We start from the raw sequence: 15,619 nt of genomic DNA, 5'->3' as shown, positions 1-15,619 counted from the left end.
ATTGCAAGGAAAAGAAAAAGCTGAGTTTAAATACTTTAATCCACGCCCTTAAATCTACAGAGGAACAGTACAAACAAGAAGACAAACAGATGCATTAGGAAATTCAGTAACAGCCAGTGCTGGGAAAAATCTGTATTTACAAATGTTTATGAAGAATATGGAGCAGATGTTTCTCAATAGAGAATTTTAGGGAATGTAAGTCACAGAGAGAGGCCATGGTACAACCAACTGAAGCGTTCAGTTTCCCCTGTTAATGTGCAGTAACCACAGGACAGGGCAGTTCTGTGGCTCCACTGAAGCTGCAGCTTCTCAGGCAGAACCTGACCCAAATCACACATTGTGCCCATGTAACCACTGCACCGACCATCACAAATGTGTATGAGCCAAAAGCACGCTCACTCTGCCTCTGCAGCAAATAAAACCAGATGTCTCTGCTTTTATAACTATTACTTTTACAGGGTTACCTTCTTACCTTTCCATTTCAACCTGCCTTCTCTTCAAAACCAAAGGAAAACCAGTTTGGGGTTTGAAAACATGGCTTGATGCCAAGCAAAAATTTACCAATTTGGATTTAAACATTTATTTTAGAGGTTCAAAATCACGCTAACTGGTTCTTTCATGGCAAGTAAGACCTCACATACTGTACAGCTGAGAGCTGTGGGGTTGCTCTGGGGTTTTGCTCTCTGAGGGGCAGGAATGGTGCAGACACTAAACACAGATCTCAAACTACACCATAAGGAAACAACTGATCTGCCAAGAGTGCAGTGGTCACTCCTTACTGCCTGGTGGAAAATAAAAAAATACTGAACCCCAAATGTCACCTTTCTCAATTGAAAACTACCTAAAATGTTATGAATTCTATTTTTTGAGCTATTTCTTGCACTTTAGGCTCATATTTTCCTTCTTTAGTGCCACTTTAAAACATATACACAAACACATTCAATATAAATCCCATGTGGCAGCATCACAGCATGTGCAGCTAAATAGTATTTTTTTAAACTGTTAACATGCTGATATCTTCTTGTAAGTAGTAATTACTAATTAAATTTACAGCTCTTAAAAGCAACATTTTACAGTATTCTGATCACTACTTACTAAACAACTACTATACATACTGAAGTTACAAGCTACAAAAATAAAAATCCATTCTGTTTAACTACAAAAATCCCAGAAAGAGAAGATGGCTGGAGGTACTTGAAGGATTACAGCAGTTTGTGTAGCAGACAAAATGGCTTTTGAGGGATGTAAACCTTGAAGGTACAGAATGCAACAAACTCACATACAATATAAGCTCCTACATAATCTTAAAAAGAAAACAATCTTTATGCTGAAATCTACAAACAAGTTGCAAATTAAACAATGCAAATAATTAACCACATACAGCAGTAGGGGAACACAGCACAGGACACAGGGCAGTATTAAAAAGTACAATTTTGAGCACATTCACACTTTTGAACAGTTAAGGGCCAGATCCTCAGCTAAGGTCAATCTGCACAACACAACTAGGCTTAGTCAAGGCATGTGGCTTTATTCCAGCTTGATGTATCTCCCTGAGATGCCCAAAGCCTGAATTGGGTATTCAGCACTCTTAGATGATAAAATCGTGATTACGTCGTGCTTTAGAACTGTGGCCTCAACACTGCTGAAATAAAGAATGTGTAAATTCTCTCCATGTACTTTATTACCACAGGAAGAAGTGATCTCTGCTGCCTCATCCCTGTGTTTAAGAAGCACCTCTCATTTCTCAGAAGAAACCAGCATTTCTAATTAAGTGGCTGACATTCAAAAGAATCAGTTACATCCTAGTGGTTTTGAATCTGAAGACAGCCTAATTTAATTCCAACTGAAGACTTAATTTTTTATTTCCCAAAAGGAAGAAAACTGCTAGTAGTCAGTATGAAATATAGACCCAAAAAGGATTTTCAGTTAGAACACTGAAGATTTTTAAGTGTCCTGCTCTTCCCGACAGACTACCTGGGTTACAGTGCTGCTCTACCAAAAGCATTTGCTGCCAAGTAAAAACCAATTAACTACTCTAACACTGATGCCATTGTGCTGATCACAGCTAAAGGTGCAGAGCTTTTTATTGAACCAGTGAGATACAGTAACACACACTGTAAAAGCTTCAGTGCAATGTAGCACAGAACCAGAAGGAATTGGCCAGACTGAAACCAAACTCTTTAGGAATCGGTTCTCAGAACCTGCGGAGAAAAGGGATGTTCCTCCCCAGCAGCAATGAGAACTAAGATTGTACTTTCAATAGAGGCCAGGGCTGTTGGGAAACCTTTGGAATCCTGCTGGTGACGGTGACTGGAAATCCGACCAGGTGGGTCACTGGGCCAAGAAGAGCTGTGTGAAGCCATTCCAATTTTCTTGTCTGACAAATCCTTTGACAGGAGGTTCTGTGCACATAAAAATACCCAGCACATCCTCTCAACATGAGTGAGCAAGTAAAAAGTGAGCCAGACAAGGAGAGGACCCACAGAAAGGCTCTCCATGCAGATTTATGCTTTTTGTATTGCCTGTCACAGGACTGAGAACCTACATTAAAGGAAGTTATCAGAATCTGACACAACTTGCTACTGAATGCAGCAATACAACTTAAAAATAAACTTAATGAACTCACTTTGAAGTGCTTGACAATCTATTATTATTTACCCTGTACATTTTACACAAAGCTGTAATATACAGGCTGGCAGAAGAAACAACTTGTCATTTGGCTTTTTGAAATACTCTTTTCTCTATTTTTCCAATGTTTATGATTAACAGGATTAGGGAAAACTCTTCAGTGCAGGACAGGAGCTCCAGCTGCAGAGTCCCCTCTCCCAGACAGAGAATTTACTGTGGGGATTTCCAGGGCTCCGACCTACAAGGAGTAATTCCTTGGATGGAGGAGCTGTTTGAAATGGTGCTCTATGCACCTACAACATTTAAAAAGCATGGAGCAGTTTATATTCACAGTGCACACCAGAGCATTGGGCAACTGCAGCTCTGTTACAAATCAGCCAAGTCCATTCCTGCTGCCAGACAATCTGGGAGCCCATTGCTGAGGCCAGACTGGGCTAACACTGGAAATGGCTCCATGAAGTAATTCCAAACAGGCTTTAACCCAATTTGCAACACAGCAGAAAGGAGGAAACACTGAAACCAAAGAACAGCTGGGAACAGCCAGGCTTCCCTCAGACTCCAGGGCTAACTATGTTTTACAAGACCTTTTTTTGCCACACATATGACAGCTACAGAGTCACAGAGACATTTCAACCTGACAGAATGTTCTCTAAACCATAAGTACAATTCCACAATTTCCCCACAGCCACCATGGCCATGTTTGCTGCCATCACTTACAGTCATTGGTGAGACACAAACTTCTTCACCTCCAAAGCCAAGACCGCTTAGCAGGGTTTTCCCAGACAAGCACCCAGTTAGATGCTACTGTCACTTTGTTTCTGCAGCAGGAATGATGGATTTATCTTTCCCAGAGGATGTCACACCTGTTGGACTGGACTCATGGCAAGCTGCAGTGGGAGGAAGCACAACCCTGGGGCACAGGTGGAGAAGCCCAGGGAGACTTCCAACCTTGGCATCAATTATTTCTTTTCTAGATGTCAGGAGTCAAAAGAGTGAAGTTTTTCAACAGTTAAAGGTTCTTGGGCTATAAACCAATTTGAATAATCATCAAATCAACTTCAGGGGAAGTCTAAACTGTATTAGAAATAGTTTAAAGTAGCCAGTGGTGTCATTTCAAATACTGCTTTGCAGAGCACATACCCTCCTTTTCCAGGGATTTCTCATTTGTTTATAAACAACAGCTACATAAGAACTACAGAATAGAACTTAAATACTTTCAGGGTGCTGATGGTTACAAGTTATTAAAACAGTAATAACTTAACTGGTAAGATTTTTGAAGCTAATACAAATTGAAGCCCATAACTAAAAAAAAAGTAATGGATTAATCTATCATAGCATACTTAGGGTATTTTAAACACTTTTTACATATATTTTACTCTCATTTTTCATCTATATTTACATACAGTAAAATAATTAAAGTGAGGTGTATAAGGCTAATGAATATGGAATTTACAAATGGCTTCTGCTTTACAGTTCATTACACTCTAATCACATTTTCAGACTGCTATAAATTCACTGAGAATCAGTAGTATTGAAGTTCTAGTACATACACTTTCTACAAAGAATACCATCAAGTTAAAAAGGCTTTCCAAAGAGGATTACAGTTGAAGGTTTTTTAAAAATACTGACTTTGCCAAGTTTCAATAAATTATTTTAAAATATAAATAGATTATTCACTGTTAATGCAAACATAATTTTACAGGGCTTTGAAAAATGGTTTCATTTTAAAAAACCTAGAAACACAGCCTATTTTACCCAATTATCTCATTTTCAGTCAGCGTAAAGAAAAAAAAATTAAACACTGGGGGATCATGACAAAAGCAGCAACATTCAAAGTTCAGACCAAAGCTCTCACCTTCTTATGACTTTGGCTTACACAGGATAAATTCTCTTCCTACTTGGAAGAGCACCTTCCGTAACTAAACTGAATTTACTCAGTGAGATATTTTAAACCTCAACTCAGTTCTCACCTGCTGCAGGCTTAAAATTCTAACAACAAAATGAACATGAATAAGATCTTTTACTTTTGTTAACCATGAAGATGTTTTCACCTGAGCTTTTAACCTGAGAAGCTTCAGACATGCCAAGCTGACAGTCCCTGTGTACTGTTGTAGGTGTTCTGAACCTCCACTACCAGGATCAACCACTCATCTTTTTCCCTACTTTATATCCATAAGGGAAATGAGGGTAACCAACAAAGCAATCTTTACCCCCTAAGAGCCAGTCAGAAAACAAATGCTTCCATGCTTTTTCCCCACAATCAAATTATACACATGAATGCCACCTCTGCAAACTTAGCTCTCAGCCTCCACACTTACAATTGAAAGTTACCAGACTGACTTACTACTGATCATTCTCAGGTAATTAGGAGCCATGTTCTTCAACAAGTTTTTTAAAAAATACCCCACATTTGCCAATCATCACTATTTCTTTCAAGCCCTTCTCTCTAAACAGCTAAAAAAGATGCTCCTTTTGTCCCAGTTTTCCTTCAAAAAGCCTCCCCAAAAACTATGATGTTGCTATTTACAAAAACTAGAATTAGTCTCTCACCGAACTAAAGCAAAGTCAAGTCACAGGATCATTCAGTGCAAGTCATGGTACAATTACTTTGAACAATATGTTGGGGACTCAAGACCTCAGGGTACTCTTTGGCTTACAAAGCCACTGAAAAAGGTCATTTCCTAAATAACATTTCCAGAAACCTTTGGTCCAAAAGCAGTTTTCTTGCTGAGTACCTTCCCAGAGCTCCCAGATCCTCTACTCTCCCAGTGAAGCTTATAAGAAATGCACTGCACAAGCGGGTGCACAGAGTTACTGCTCTTGCTCCCAAGCAGAGATGGCAGCCAGGAGCAGGCTGCTGTCAGAACATCAACCCATATTCTGCTTGGTCTGGTTTTCTGCTCTGGAACTCTTCTGGGGCAGATGGAAGCAGGTCAAACCCCCAGCTGTTCCCCTTTCCAAGGGTATGAAACACCTCTCTGAAACATTGTGCTGTGTATGTGCAGAAGACCTGATTGCACAGCAAGGAAGGGTTGCAGCATCTGTCCCTTTTCAGCCATTAGAAAAACACATTCCAGCTGGAAAGGCTGGAGGGCATCTCCACCAACCTAAAAGCAAACCAGTTGTGGTAATTCAGCTGTGAAAGTTTCCATGAGTGCAGAAGCATGGCTTTTTCCTCAGCTCTAGTTCACTCACAAGTATGAACCTCAGTTCAAAAACCTCAGTCCAGAGCAGACATCGGTGTTTAAACGAGCTGAAGCTCCTCTCTGCTGCACGTGAAATTCCAATTCCACAAAACGTCCAGGTCTTGATCCAGCTGCTCCCTGCCCTGGTGTCACTCTGACAGGCTGGAGGCATCATCATCATCTGTCTGCTCCCCCGAGTGGTACAACATCAGGGCGTGGGTCTTGTGGGTGATGGTGACAGTGCAGGGCCCCTGCGCCCAGGGCTCCCCATCCACCTGCATCGGCATCTTGGAGCTCTTCAGGATCAGCTGGCACCAAACACAACAACACAAACACAGCACTTCAAAGGGGCTCTGAAATCACCTTTTACAACTGCATACACATTCACAGCCTGGCCCGGGAGAAACTGATTGCCACTCACAGGCCACCAACCACAGCACTAAGCAAGAGAGATATCCATCTCAACTGCAAACTGCAACTTCAGATCTGATTCAAGCATTTGAGTGCTTCAGATTCTGTGTTGTGTATTAAAAAAATTAGGAGAACAAGTCCCTAAGCAGCACTTACCCTCACTGTGTGTGCCTGCCCTAGGCGAACAGGATTTGCCAGTTTCACCTGGATCTGGGCACAGTGGAAAGAACCATGAACACCAACAACTTCCAGAAGTCCATCATCATGTCTGTGAAATAAAAAAATGGGACTTCTTTCAGTGAGCTGATGGGCTCCAGCACATATGCCCAAATATTATGTCCTCTTACTGCTATTCCCAGAGAGAAGACAAATGTTGTGCTACCAATACGTTTTTGTATTTGTGCTGGAGAACAAATCACAGTGAACAGCAAAGAAAGCATCAAACCCACAGCTATGGAGCAATTCACCAGTCAGCACACCCGAGCTGGCCTCTGGAAATCACACATGTATGACTTCCTAAGGCTCAGTGTGCACATTTAAGGCCCACAGTGGATTTGTCTTCCATAAACTTGAACAATTTTCTGTCTTTTTACTCAGATATTCATCCAAAGGAAAACCTTTTAATGGCTTATTTTTTTAGATCTGGGTAAAGGACCTTGCCCAGGTATTTTTTAGAAATTCAGGATCACAAGCCTTGTAACAGAACTATGGGTGTATTTATACAGAGGCCTCTGAAGAAGGAAGTCAAAACAAGGAATAATTAATGTTTGAAATTATTTTTCTCTTTGGTATTGCTCTCAACATGAGAGCCAAAATTTTAGACATGTTCTTATTTTCCATTTTAACCTCTAATGAGATGTGGTATTTTAGATTCTGAAATGGATTTATCTTCTATTTTTTAAAGACTCATTTTATTGTTAATAGCCTCTCCAATGCTTCTGCTGTCTGTCATGCAAAAACATTTTGAGAAAGTTAAAGGCCCTTGATGTGTAGGATGCCTTTACTCCAAGTCTCCAACTCAGGGAAAATAAACAAATGTGAGATAGCCGGTCCCAAGGAACCCTTCCAGCCTGCAGACAAGCCTGGCTACATAAGCACAGTCTACTGAGGGAATTCCTTACACTGCAAGAACTATTAAAGGAAAAAACAAAGCAAAAAATGCCCTCTGTACCTCGCCAAAGGATAAGGTTCATCCCCCATTCCTTCCCAGAGCCTGCAGCCACCTCCCCAGTATCCAATATTCAGCACAATGATGCCTTCCAAGTTGGGCAACTCAATCCTCTCACCATCCAACTCTAGCTTTAAAAGACAAGCAGAAGTTAATTATGTGAATCAAATTCGGTACTTCGATAGAACTTACTCACTTTATGCATTTAATAGGCTTCCACTTAAAGAAAATTTGGCTCTGTACCAAGAGAATGTGTTTTCTCTTCATGTTAAAAAAAAAAAATCCTTCTGATTTCACAAGAAATCAGATAGTAAATTTCTATTAGTAGAGAAAATAAAAAAGTAACTCTAAGTTATGTAAGCCTCTGGTGCTATGGCAAATTATAGCTGAATATCAGTGCTTGCACTCACAGAACTGAGTCAAGGCCAGAAAAAAAATCAGGAATTTGCAGTAAGCCCAAAGACATGAATTCCATGAATTCTGCAGACAGCAAAAGGAACACAAAAATACTCCAAGGCCATAGCCACCCTCACACAAATATCATTAAGTACAAATATTGTAAACAGCAAAGCTTCTTTTCTTTCACAAACTAAGTTTTTACACTTCACTGACTGTCCAGAGGGAGAGGGTAAGCAAGTTAAAAAACTTACCTCAACCTTTTTGTTAAGATCTTTACATTCTTGAACTAAGCAGTCTTTGGTTCCATAAAAAAAATAAACAGCCTACAGAAAAAAAACAAACAAAAAACCCAAACAAACCAGGGAGAAAAGAAAATACTGTTAGAAAAAGATAATACATAGGAAGACTATTTGAAATATGTATAGTTATGGCTGTGCAAACCTTATCTAAAACTTACACATAATATATTTGCACATCCTTAAACTAAACTTTCCTCATGAGATGAGCTACAACTTGCATAAGAAACTAGATTTCCACTTGAAAAGGAAATAAGCACTTAACTCATGAAGTTTCAAAGCAAATGAGAAATTCTGAGCAAAAACTGAGCAAACTGCAAATTTAGCAGAGGCAAGGCAGAACACTCATGAGTGGGCTTGCCAACATGTTTTACCCATGGAATCCCCTTCCCTAAGAAAAGTTAATTCAAACTCTTAAAATTGCAAGAAGGAAGTAGTGGTAAAAGAATGTGAAGCTAAAAATAGCCTGAAGTCAAATCAAGAACTCCAACGAGGAAACATCCCTTTAACCAAACACACCTTATTGATGATTCTGCTGGAAAACAGAGAGGGAGTTTTCTCACGATGGGCATGGAAATTCAAAGCCATAAGAGCATCAGGTCCTATAGAGAAGTAGTTGTTCATTGTGAATACCTGTAAGACAGAACTTCCAATTATGCCTCATTAAAAATCATTATTAGGGCTTAAAATTCAGAGTGTTTAATGGGAAGCTGATAACAACAACAACAACAAATGACAAACATACAGGGATTCCATAGAATTCATATTTATACTTGCAAACAATACCTTTGGCTTCCTTAAGTTGTAGTATCCTTTGTTTGTTACTTGAACTTTCCATCTGAAAAACAACAGTTGGTACTTAGATTTGTGACAGGCAGTCCTCAGTATCAAAGTTGTAGTTAGGAATCTCATATCTATACTGGGATTAAGGCAAAACACTCACATTTATTTTAATTATGAAAGAGTTAAGCCCTGTAGAACAACTAAAAGACTAAATTCACACCTCAGTTACGTTGTAGTTCCTTCTAGCCATACTTGTGTTTATGTAAAGAAACTGCTGCAATGGACTATCAGTAGAGCTACAGCAGTTTGGTTCTATACATTTTATCTTTGCACTGTTCCTTACCTGTCTAGTTTGATTCCATCTGCCTCCATGACATTTCGTAAGATCTGCTCTACAGGGACTTCTCCAGCATAACCTGCACCCCAGCCCAGTGTATTAGACAGGTCATTCCCTGTTCCCAGAGGTAAAATTGCAACTTGTGGAATATATCGTTCTTGCCCCTAGGATACAAAACCACTGCATATTAGCTCCTGCTTCAGCACTCATTGTCTCCCTTCCATCCCCAAAGTCCAAATTAGATAAATTCACCTTCCCAGCAGCCTGATGCTCAGAGCAGAGCTCTGGGGCTGGCAGAGCAGGTGGCACATTGAGCTACTTACCCAGCATAATGTAAAAGAAGGAAATGTTAAACCATTGTGAGAAGGAAAGAGAATACAAACACAATACTGTGAACAACACAATATGAATACTGAGCAGAGTATTCCTTCCCAGGAATGATGCTTTGGATCTGGGAAGTGACATGAACACTGAGAGATGTAACACATATGCCTGTGAACTGCAACAAGACACCAAAATGCTCCTCCAAGACTGAGGTGAGGTTAGGTCTAACCAACAGATGTACGGAGTACCAGAGTGTTCAACCACACACAGAAATACAGATACTCGAAGGAGCAAAATCTGTGTCTCAGTTTCAGACTGTCAGCCACGGATGGAGCAGGTGATGATCAGCTCTGCAGAGCACAGTGACAGGAGCTGCTCAGAACAGCCACCTTAGCAAAGGGTTTGGCTCTCCTCATCACAGAAGGGTGAACAATTATTTCACCTGTACTATGGCCTTTGCAACTCAGATGTGAAAAGCACTTGCAGTAAATTGGCACTTTGGTTAATGTTTTTTCCAGAAAGATTATCAGCCAGGTAACCTGTATTTGAGAGTCAAGATAAATAAAGGGAGCAAACAACTTACTGCTGATAGGAAAAAGGTTTTGCTGATAAATCTCTACAGTTTACCTAATACCAATAACTCAATTTGAATAGAACAAAGAAAAACACAGATTTCATCAGCTATATCAGCACTGAGGGACAATATATCAAGTGCCCAGGATCACACAACCATATGCTCATATTCATTAACCTTTATAGTTACTTTATTTCTACTTTATCAGCACACAATAATTCTCAAAGAGCTTGTTGGACTATGCATGAATTTGTAATAATGGCCTTCAGCTACAACATTTAATGTATTAACAAGAGAGCTACAGTAAAAAACTTTGATATAAAACCTTCCTTTCAGCATGAGAGAAAAAGTTTATTAAGTAAAGCACTAATGCCTTGTAATTATTTTCCATTCTTAATTTTCTCAGGAGTACTTAGGCGCATCTCATAAACAAGAATATCTTCCATTTCAAATCCACAGTAAGCACAGATTATTTTTTCTCCTCTACTTGCAGTTAATGGGCAAGGCTGCAGACAGACAGACTCTCCAGAACAGATGACAAGGAGCAGAAGCAAATGACTGCACTCACTCATGCACTGGCAGCATAACCAGTATAGCTGGCAAATTATGAGGTTATTATAAAAGATTGAGTGTGCTGGGAGAATGGAGCAGTCAGAGCACACTAGCCAATATTAGCAATGCCATTTATGACAATATAAATCTGTTCAGACAAAGAGGAAGTTACAATGCAGAAAATATCCAGCAGCTTGTTCTCTCCTTGTTTTGCAGAAAAGAACTACTATGAATATTAGTAAAAGTCTAAAGTGTTCCTATTTTTCCTGAACTACAAGGAATCATAAGATGAATTTCCCACACCCTTCCCCAATAGGAATAAGCAATTATGCAAATATTTTTCCGTAAGCCTATTCAGGAAGATGAAGGCAATAAATGCAGGTAAGAGATGAAGGGTGGAACTCTGGCAGCTTCAAAACTCATTTCACCTTTTAATTTAAGACACAATACCTTTATCTTCATTTCATCAATTGCATCCAGGACCCAGCCCACTGTGCCATCCCCACCACAGACCAGAACCCTGACAGCATTGCAAGGCAGCCAAGTGCAGAGTTGGAGAGCTTTAGCAGGTGCAATTTTGCTGAGATCAAAAACCTAGAAAAAAGGAAAATAAGGAATTCTGTTAAGTTCACAGAACATGACTCAGGATTTGCCTCATAGATAAACAACTTCAAGAAGTTAACTCTAATGTAAAACAACGATTCTGCATTTGCAGTATTGCATTAGCAAATGAGATGTCTTGACTTTCATGAGCAGGATCTATTTCCCAAATTCACAACAGAGTTCCAGCTGCCTCCCTAGGATTAAATGGCATGGATAAACTGAGCTGACAGAGCCCTTGGAAAAGTCTGTATTTAGAAGCATGATGATGAATTCTGAAAAGATGAAAGACTTCAGATAAAAGAAATTTTAAAATACTCAGCACACAAAGAGGTTTATTCTTTAAAGCCTTATTGGGATGCACTTAAAACAAAAAAAAAACCAAACAGTGATTTCTCTTAGGCTGTATTTTACAGCTGGGTTTTGAACTTCAAAGGAAGAGTATTAAGGTGCAGCCAGGAAATCCAAGAACAACTGCCTGCCTTACGCAACATCCTGAGCCATCCCAGTGGATTTTAAGAGGAAAGCAAGTACACAAAGCAAAACTGTCAAGGCTGACATTTCCACAAATAAAGTGAAGATTTAAACAAATACAGGTTTCCTATAAAGAAGATTTAAATGGTTCATTTTCTAAAAAGTGTACACTGTTTCAAAAGTCAGATACTTCTGACTGAATTACTGCATGTATTACTGTAAGCAAAAAAAAAATGGACTGGTATTAGAATCCTAACAAAAACTGGGCTGGGAGAAACCTCTGCACTTTTTGCTGTTCTCTGTGAAGCTGTTGCTTGCTAAAAGAACAAACGGCATGAATTTGTTTCCTTTACTGATCTTCCACAAGACCCTATTGCCACTGTAAACAAGGTGATACCTATTCTAACCTAAACTGTGGTTTTATTATGGTGGCTTTGCACTGTAAATACCTGAACAGGGTTCAGCAGCATTTTAAATTCTCCTAGTAAAGTTTCACCCATGTTGTTTCCACTGCGAGTATTAGCCAGCACCATTACTGGCATCCAGTGTTTCCTGCAGTAAGGGACCACCTGCAAAAGGTAAAAACCAGGCAGTCACACAAATACTGCACGTTTGAAATGTTTACAGCCTTGCTCCGAGCCCCATCCCCTGCAAGTGCTGAAATGAGGAAGTTACCAATTAGTCTAAAGCAGACAAAACACAAACAAATACTTCTGATACATCAAGGCTGAAGATTCTGCAGTGCTCAGGACAAGGAATACTACCATGCTATGAACAAAGCAGTAAAAACTCACAAAAAATTCAAGGAAGTAAGGTAGACAAATCTCTGTATTTTGGAATAAAAAAATCCACATCTGCTTATATTTCAACAACCATGTTAGTAAAATGACAAACACCTCTGAATTAACACAGCAAGTACTTAAGTGACCTTGAAACATTTACCTGACAGTTGCTACCATCACAATATATTGAGTTCAAATTTCAAGGTCTGTCTGTGGGTTTCTTTGGTTGTTTTTTTGGTATATTCTAAACCCAAGAAGCAGCAGGCCATTACCTTTTCATAATTGGTTTTTTTCTCTTTACGCATCTGGTTGATTGCAGACAAATAGTAGGGTGGAATAATTAAGTCTTTGAATTCTCCAAATGTACAATCCTCAGTCCTCAAACAATCCACCATGCATTCATCATGCACAGTGTACTGACACCACACACACCTGGCAAAAAGACCAAAACACATGAAAACAATCTTCAAACAGGCACATTGATTTTGCTCATTTTTTTTAGACTTTTGTTACAATATTTATGTTTACATGCACCATTGTAAGTAACATTTCATGCCCTGGAAGCTTATGCATTGGCTATAGAAAATTACATCAATTGGTCATGTGCTTGCAGGTCTAGGAAAGTATTTGAATTCTGCTGGGAAAAAAAATCCAACAGTTTAAAGTTAATTAAGTTCTTTTTAACTAATGAAATAGGTGCTATAAATGTTCTCCTGTTTGTAATATTAACAGTTACACTGAAAGCCTGTAAAAAAATCTGAACTCCTGTCCATCCTTAGAGAGCACAGATAAAATACCGGAGCTCAACTCAATACAGTGTTACAAGTAATGAATTAATGCATTCCTTAAGGTTGATAATACCCCGTTTAAGCCTGAAACCTAAAAGGTTACGCAGAACTGTACTGATGGGATTTAGTTATGCAAAACTGCTTTGCTTTATGACCTATTCTAAAAGCTGTCCTGGAAAAAAAGACTAGATCAAGAGGAAATACTGCAATATCCACTTCCAGCCTCTGCAGAATGTTAATCCTCATTTACTACATCCAAAGCCTTGATTTAAGCAGCTGGGAAAGCTATTTTTGGAGTCCTCCTGACTAATACAACACACAGCTAGAGTAGCAATGACACTTGCCTTACCCTCTGACTCTCTTTTCCTTTTCTTCCTTCCTTTCCCCTTTGCCTCCAAATTCCTGCCCTTCCCTCCTCTCCTACACACTCTCAAGGTTTCGTTTCTGATAATCTGCTCTTTTTCTCTGTAATTCTGCTTACTTACCAAGCAGTTTGACAGTATCACATAAAAGCAAAGCAAAAGCTGGCAGAATCTAGGCTGAAAAGATCCTTTGAGTAGGCTGAAGTAACACACTAGGGCACCTGTCATTGCATTTTGGCACTGACAACTGCAAGCAACCTTACTAATGACAGTGCAAGTCCAATTAATGGTTCATTGTATTTTAAAAACACTCTTATCACAATCTTTATCAATATATTGCAATAGCTTATAAAACTTCTCTTTAGATTTTTTTAAGCACCCTTAAAAATGAACCTGAAATCTCTACAGGACATTATTGGCTTTATTTACACTGAGCAGACGCCAATTTTGAGATGCACACTTTGGTTCTCTGAACTGTGAGCTGTGCCAGTCAAACCGCTCAGGCTACCCACTGTGCAACCAAAAAATTTACGAGAAACTTCCTATATCATCCCCTAAAATACAAACTCCCTTGGACACTGTGAGTCTCTTGTATGTAATTACACAGCAGCCTGCACATCATGCTGGAGCAATGCAATTAAGAAAATGAGTGGATGTGAAATGCAACACCACGCTCTTAATCTATGACTCGAAAACATCCATTTTAAGTTCTTTGAAGTTTGTTCTTTTTAACAGTATCTTATCTGACTACTGCAGGATCTATTTTGGGGTGTGGTCTCCCAACAACCCCGTGGAAAACACAACACGGACATGGCACTGTAGCGCTCTCACAGAGTCAGGCAGCCGTGCAGTACCTGTAGTCGCAGAGCTTGGGCTGCGTGCCGCACTGCTGCTTGCAGACGATGCAGCAGCTGCAGAGGGGGACGTTGCCCCTGATCCAGCGGTGCGGCACGGAGCCGGCCGAGCCCCTCGCCATCACCTCCTTGCAGGGGAAGCGCTGGTCCGCCTTCCTCAGGCAGCGCTCGCTGACGCGCAGCCCGCAGCAGCCGCAGAAGGCGCCGCGCAGGATGTGCTGGGCGCACACGGAGCAGTACGAGGGCTGCCCGAAGAGGTCCGTGTAGTGCCAGTCGTGTTTGCTCTTGCGGAGGATGTCCCGCATCAGCAGCTGCCGCCGCGACCGCTGCAAGCTGCACCACGCCGTGATGAGCACGGGCAGCAGCACGGAGAACAGCGTCCAGAGGGCCAGGCGCCAGTCGGCATCGCCCGAGCCCTCCATCGCTGCGCCTCCCCGGCCTAGCCCCTCGCACCTCCCGGGCAGGCGGCGGGGCGAGCCCCGGAGCGGCCCCTTCGCTCAGCGAGCCAAGGCGCAGCTGCACGCACCATCCCCTAATCCCTCCTCGGGGCTCGGCACCGGCCCGCGCCGCATGGCGCCGGCGGCACGGCTCCGGCCGGGGCTCGACCGCCGCCCGCCCGGGCCTTGCGCAGCACCGGCCGCCCCCGGGCTCCTCCCGCCGCGGTCCCCGGCGCCGGGAGGGCGCGGCCGCTCGGCCCCGGCTGCCCCGGGCCCCTCGGCGGGGCACACGGGGCGGAGCGGACAGCGAGCTCCGGCCCTCGGCCCGCCCGGGAGCTGCCGGCGGAGCCGGGGCCGGGGCGCTCGGAGCTCGGAGCGGCGCCGCGGGATGCGCGGGGCGGCGGAAGCGGAAGCGGCCCGGGGACGTTGCCAGGACACGGGCGCCACCCGCCCCCCGCCTGTCGCGACAGCGACGATGTCGCCAGCGGCGCTCAGTGGCTGCGACAGTGCCCGGCGGAGCAGCTCCACTCCGGCTCCGGCTCCGGCTCCGGCTGCGGCTCCGGCTCCGGCTGCGGCTCCGGCTCCGGCTCCGGCTCCGGCTCCGGCTCCGGCTCCGGCTGCGGCTCCGGCTCCGGCTCCGGCTCCGGCTCCGGCTGCGCTCCGGC

At 42.1% G+C, this 15,619-nt stretch overlaps 1 protein-coding gene across 2 annotated transcripts; it reads right to left on the bottom strand.

Annotated features, from left to right (window-relative positions):
• Positions 1-21: 21 nt before the first annotated feature.
• DGKE (diacylglycerol kinase epsilon) lies at positions 22-15,500 on the bottom strand. 2 transcript variants are annotated; one of them, XM_072937076.1, is made up of 12 exons: positions 15,044-15,500; positions 14,518-14,828; positions 12,786-12,945; positions 12,181-12,300; positions 11,108-11,251; positions 9,214-9,371; positions 8,874-8,925; positions 8,607-8,720; positions 8,043-8,114; positions 7,396-7,523; positions 6,381-6,492; positions 22-6,121 (listed from the first exon to the last, which is right to left on the bottom strand). In XM_072937076.1, the coding sequence occupies exons 1-12, from the start codon at positions 15,044-15,046 to the stop codon at positions 5,963-5,965; spliced, it is 1,533 nt and encodes a 510-aa protein (XP_072793177.1). In that variant the 5' UTR covers positions 15,047-15,500; the 3' UTR covers positions 22-5,962. The 2 variants fall into 2 exon arrangements, with proteins under 2 accessions (XP_072793177.1, XP_041575812.1); XM_041719878.2 differs by having other exon boundaries at positions 14,518-15,500.
• Positions 15,501-15,619: the final 119 nt, after the last annotated feature.

Source organism: Taeniopygia guttata, chromosome 18 (genome assembly GCF_048771995.1).
Source record: "Taeniopygia guttata chromosome 18, bTaeGut7.mat, whole genome shotgun sequence".
NCBI lineage: Eukaryota > Metazoa > Chordata > Aves > Passeriformes > Estrildidae > Taeniopygia > Taeniopygia guttata.
This window is presented reverse-complemented; position numbering and strand designations above follow the sequence as displayed.

Bases quoted from the DNA above. Each gene is read 5' to 3' on its own strand.
- DGKE (XM_041719878.2), bottom strand. From the start codon at position 14,939: ATGGAGGGCTCGGGCGATGCCGACTGGCGCCTGGCCCTCTGGACGCTG. The intron at 8,926-9,213 runs GTAAGGAACAGT...GTTGTTTTTCAG, and splicing joins GATGGAATCAAACTAGACAG to ATGGAAAGTTCAAGTAACAA. The intron at 6,493-7,395 runs GTACAGAGGGCA...TTTATTTCACAG, and splicing joins GAACCTTATCCTTTGGCGAG to ACATGATGATGGACTTCTGG.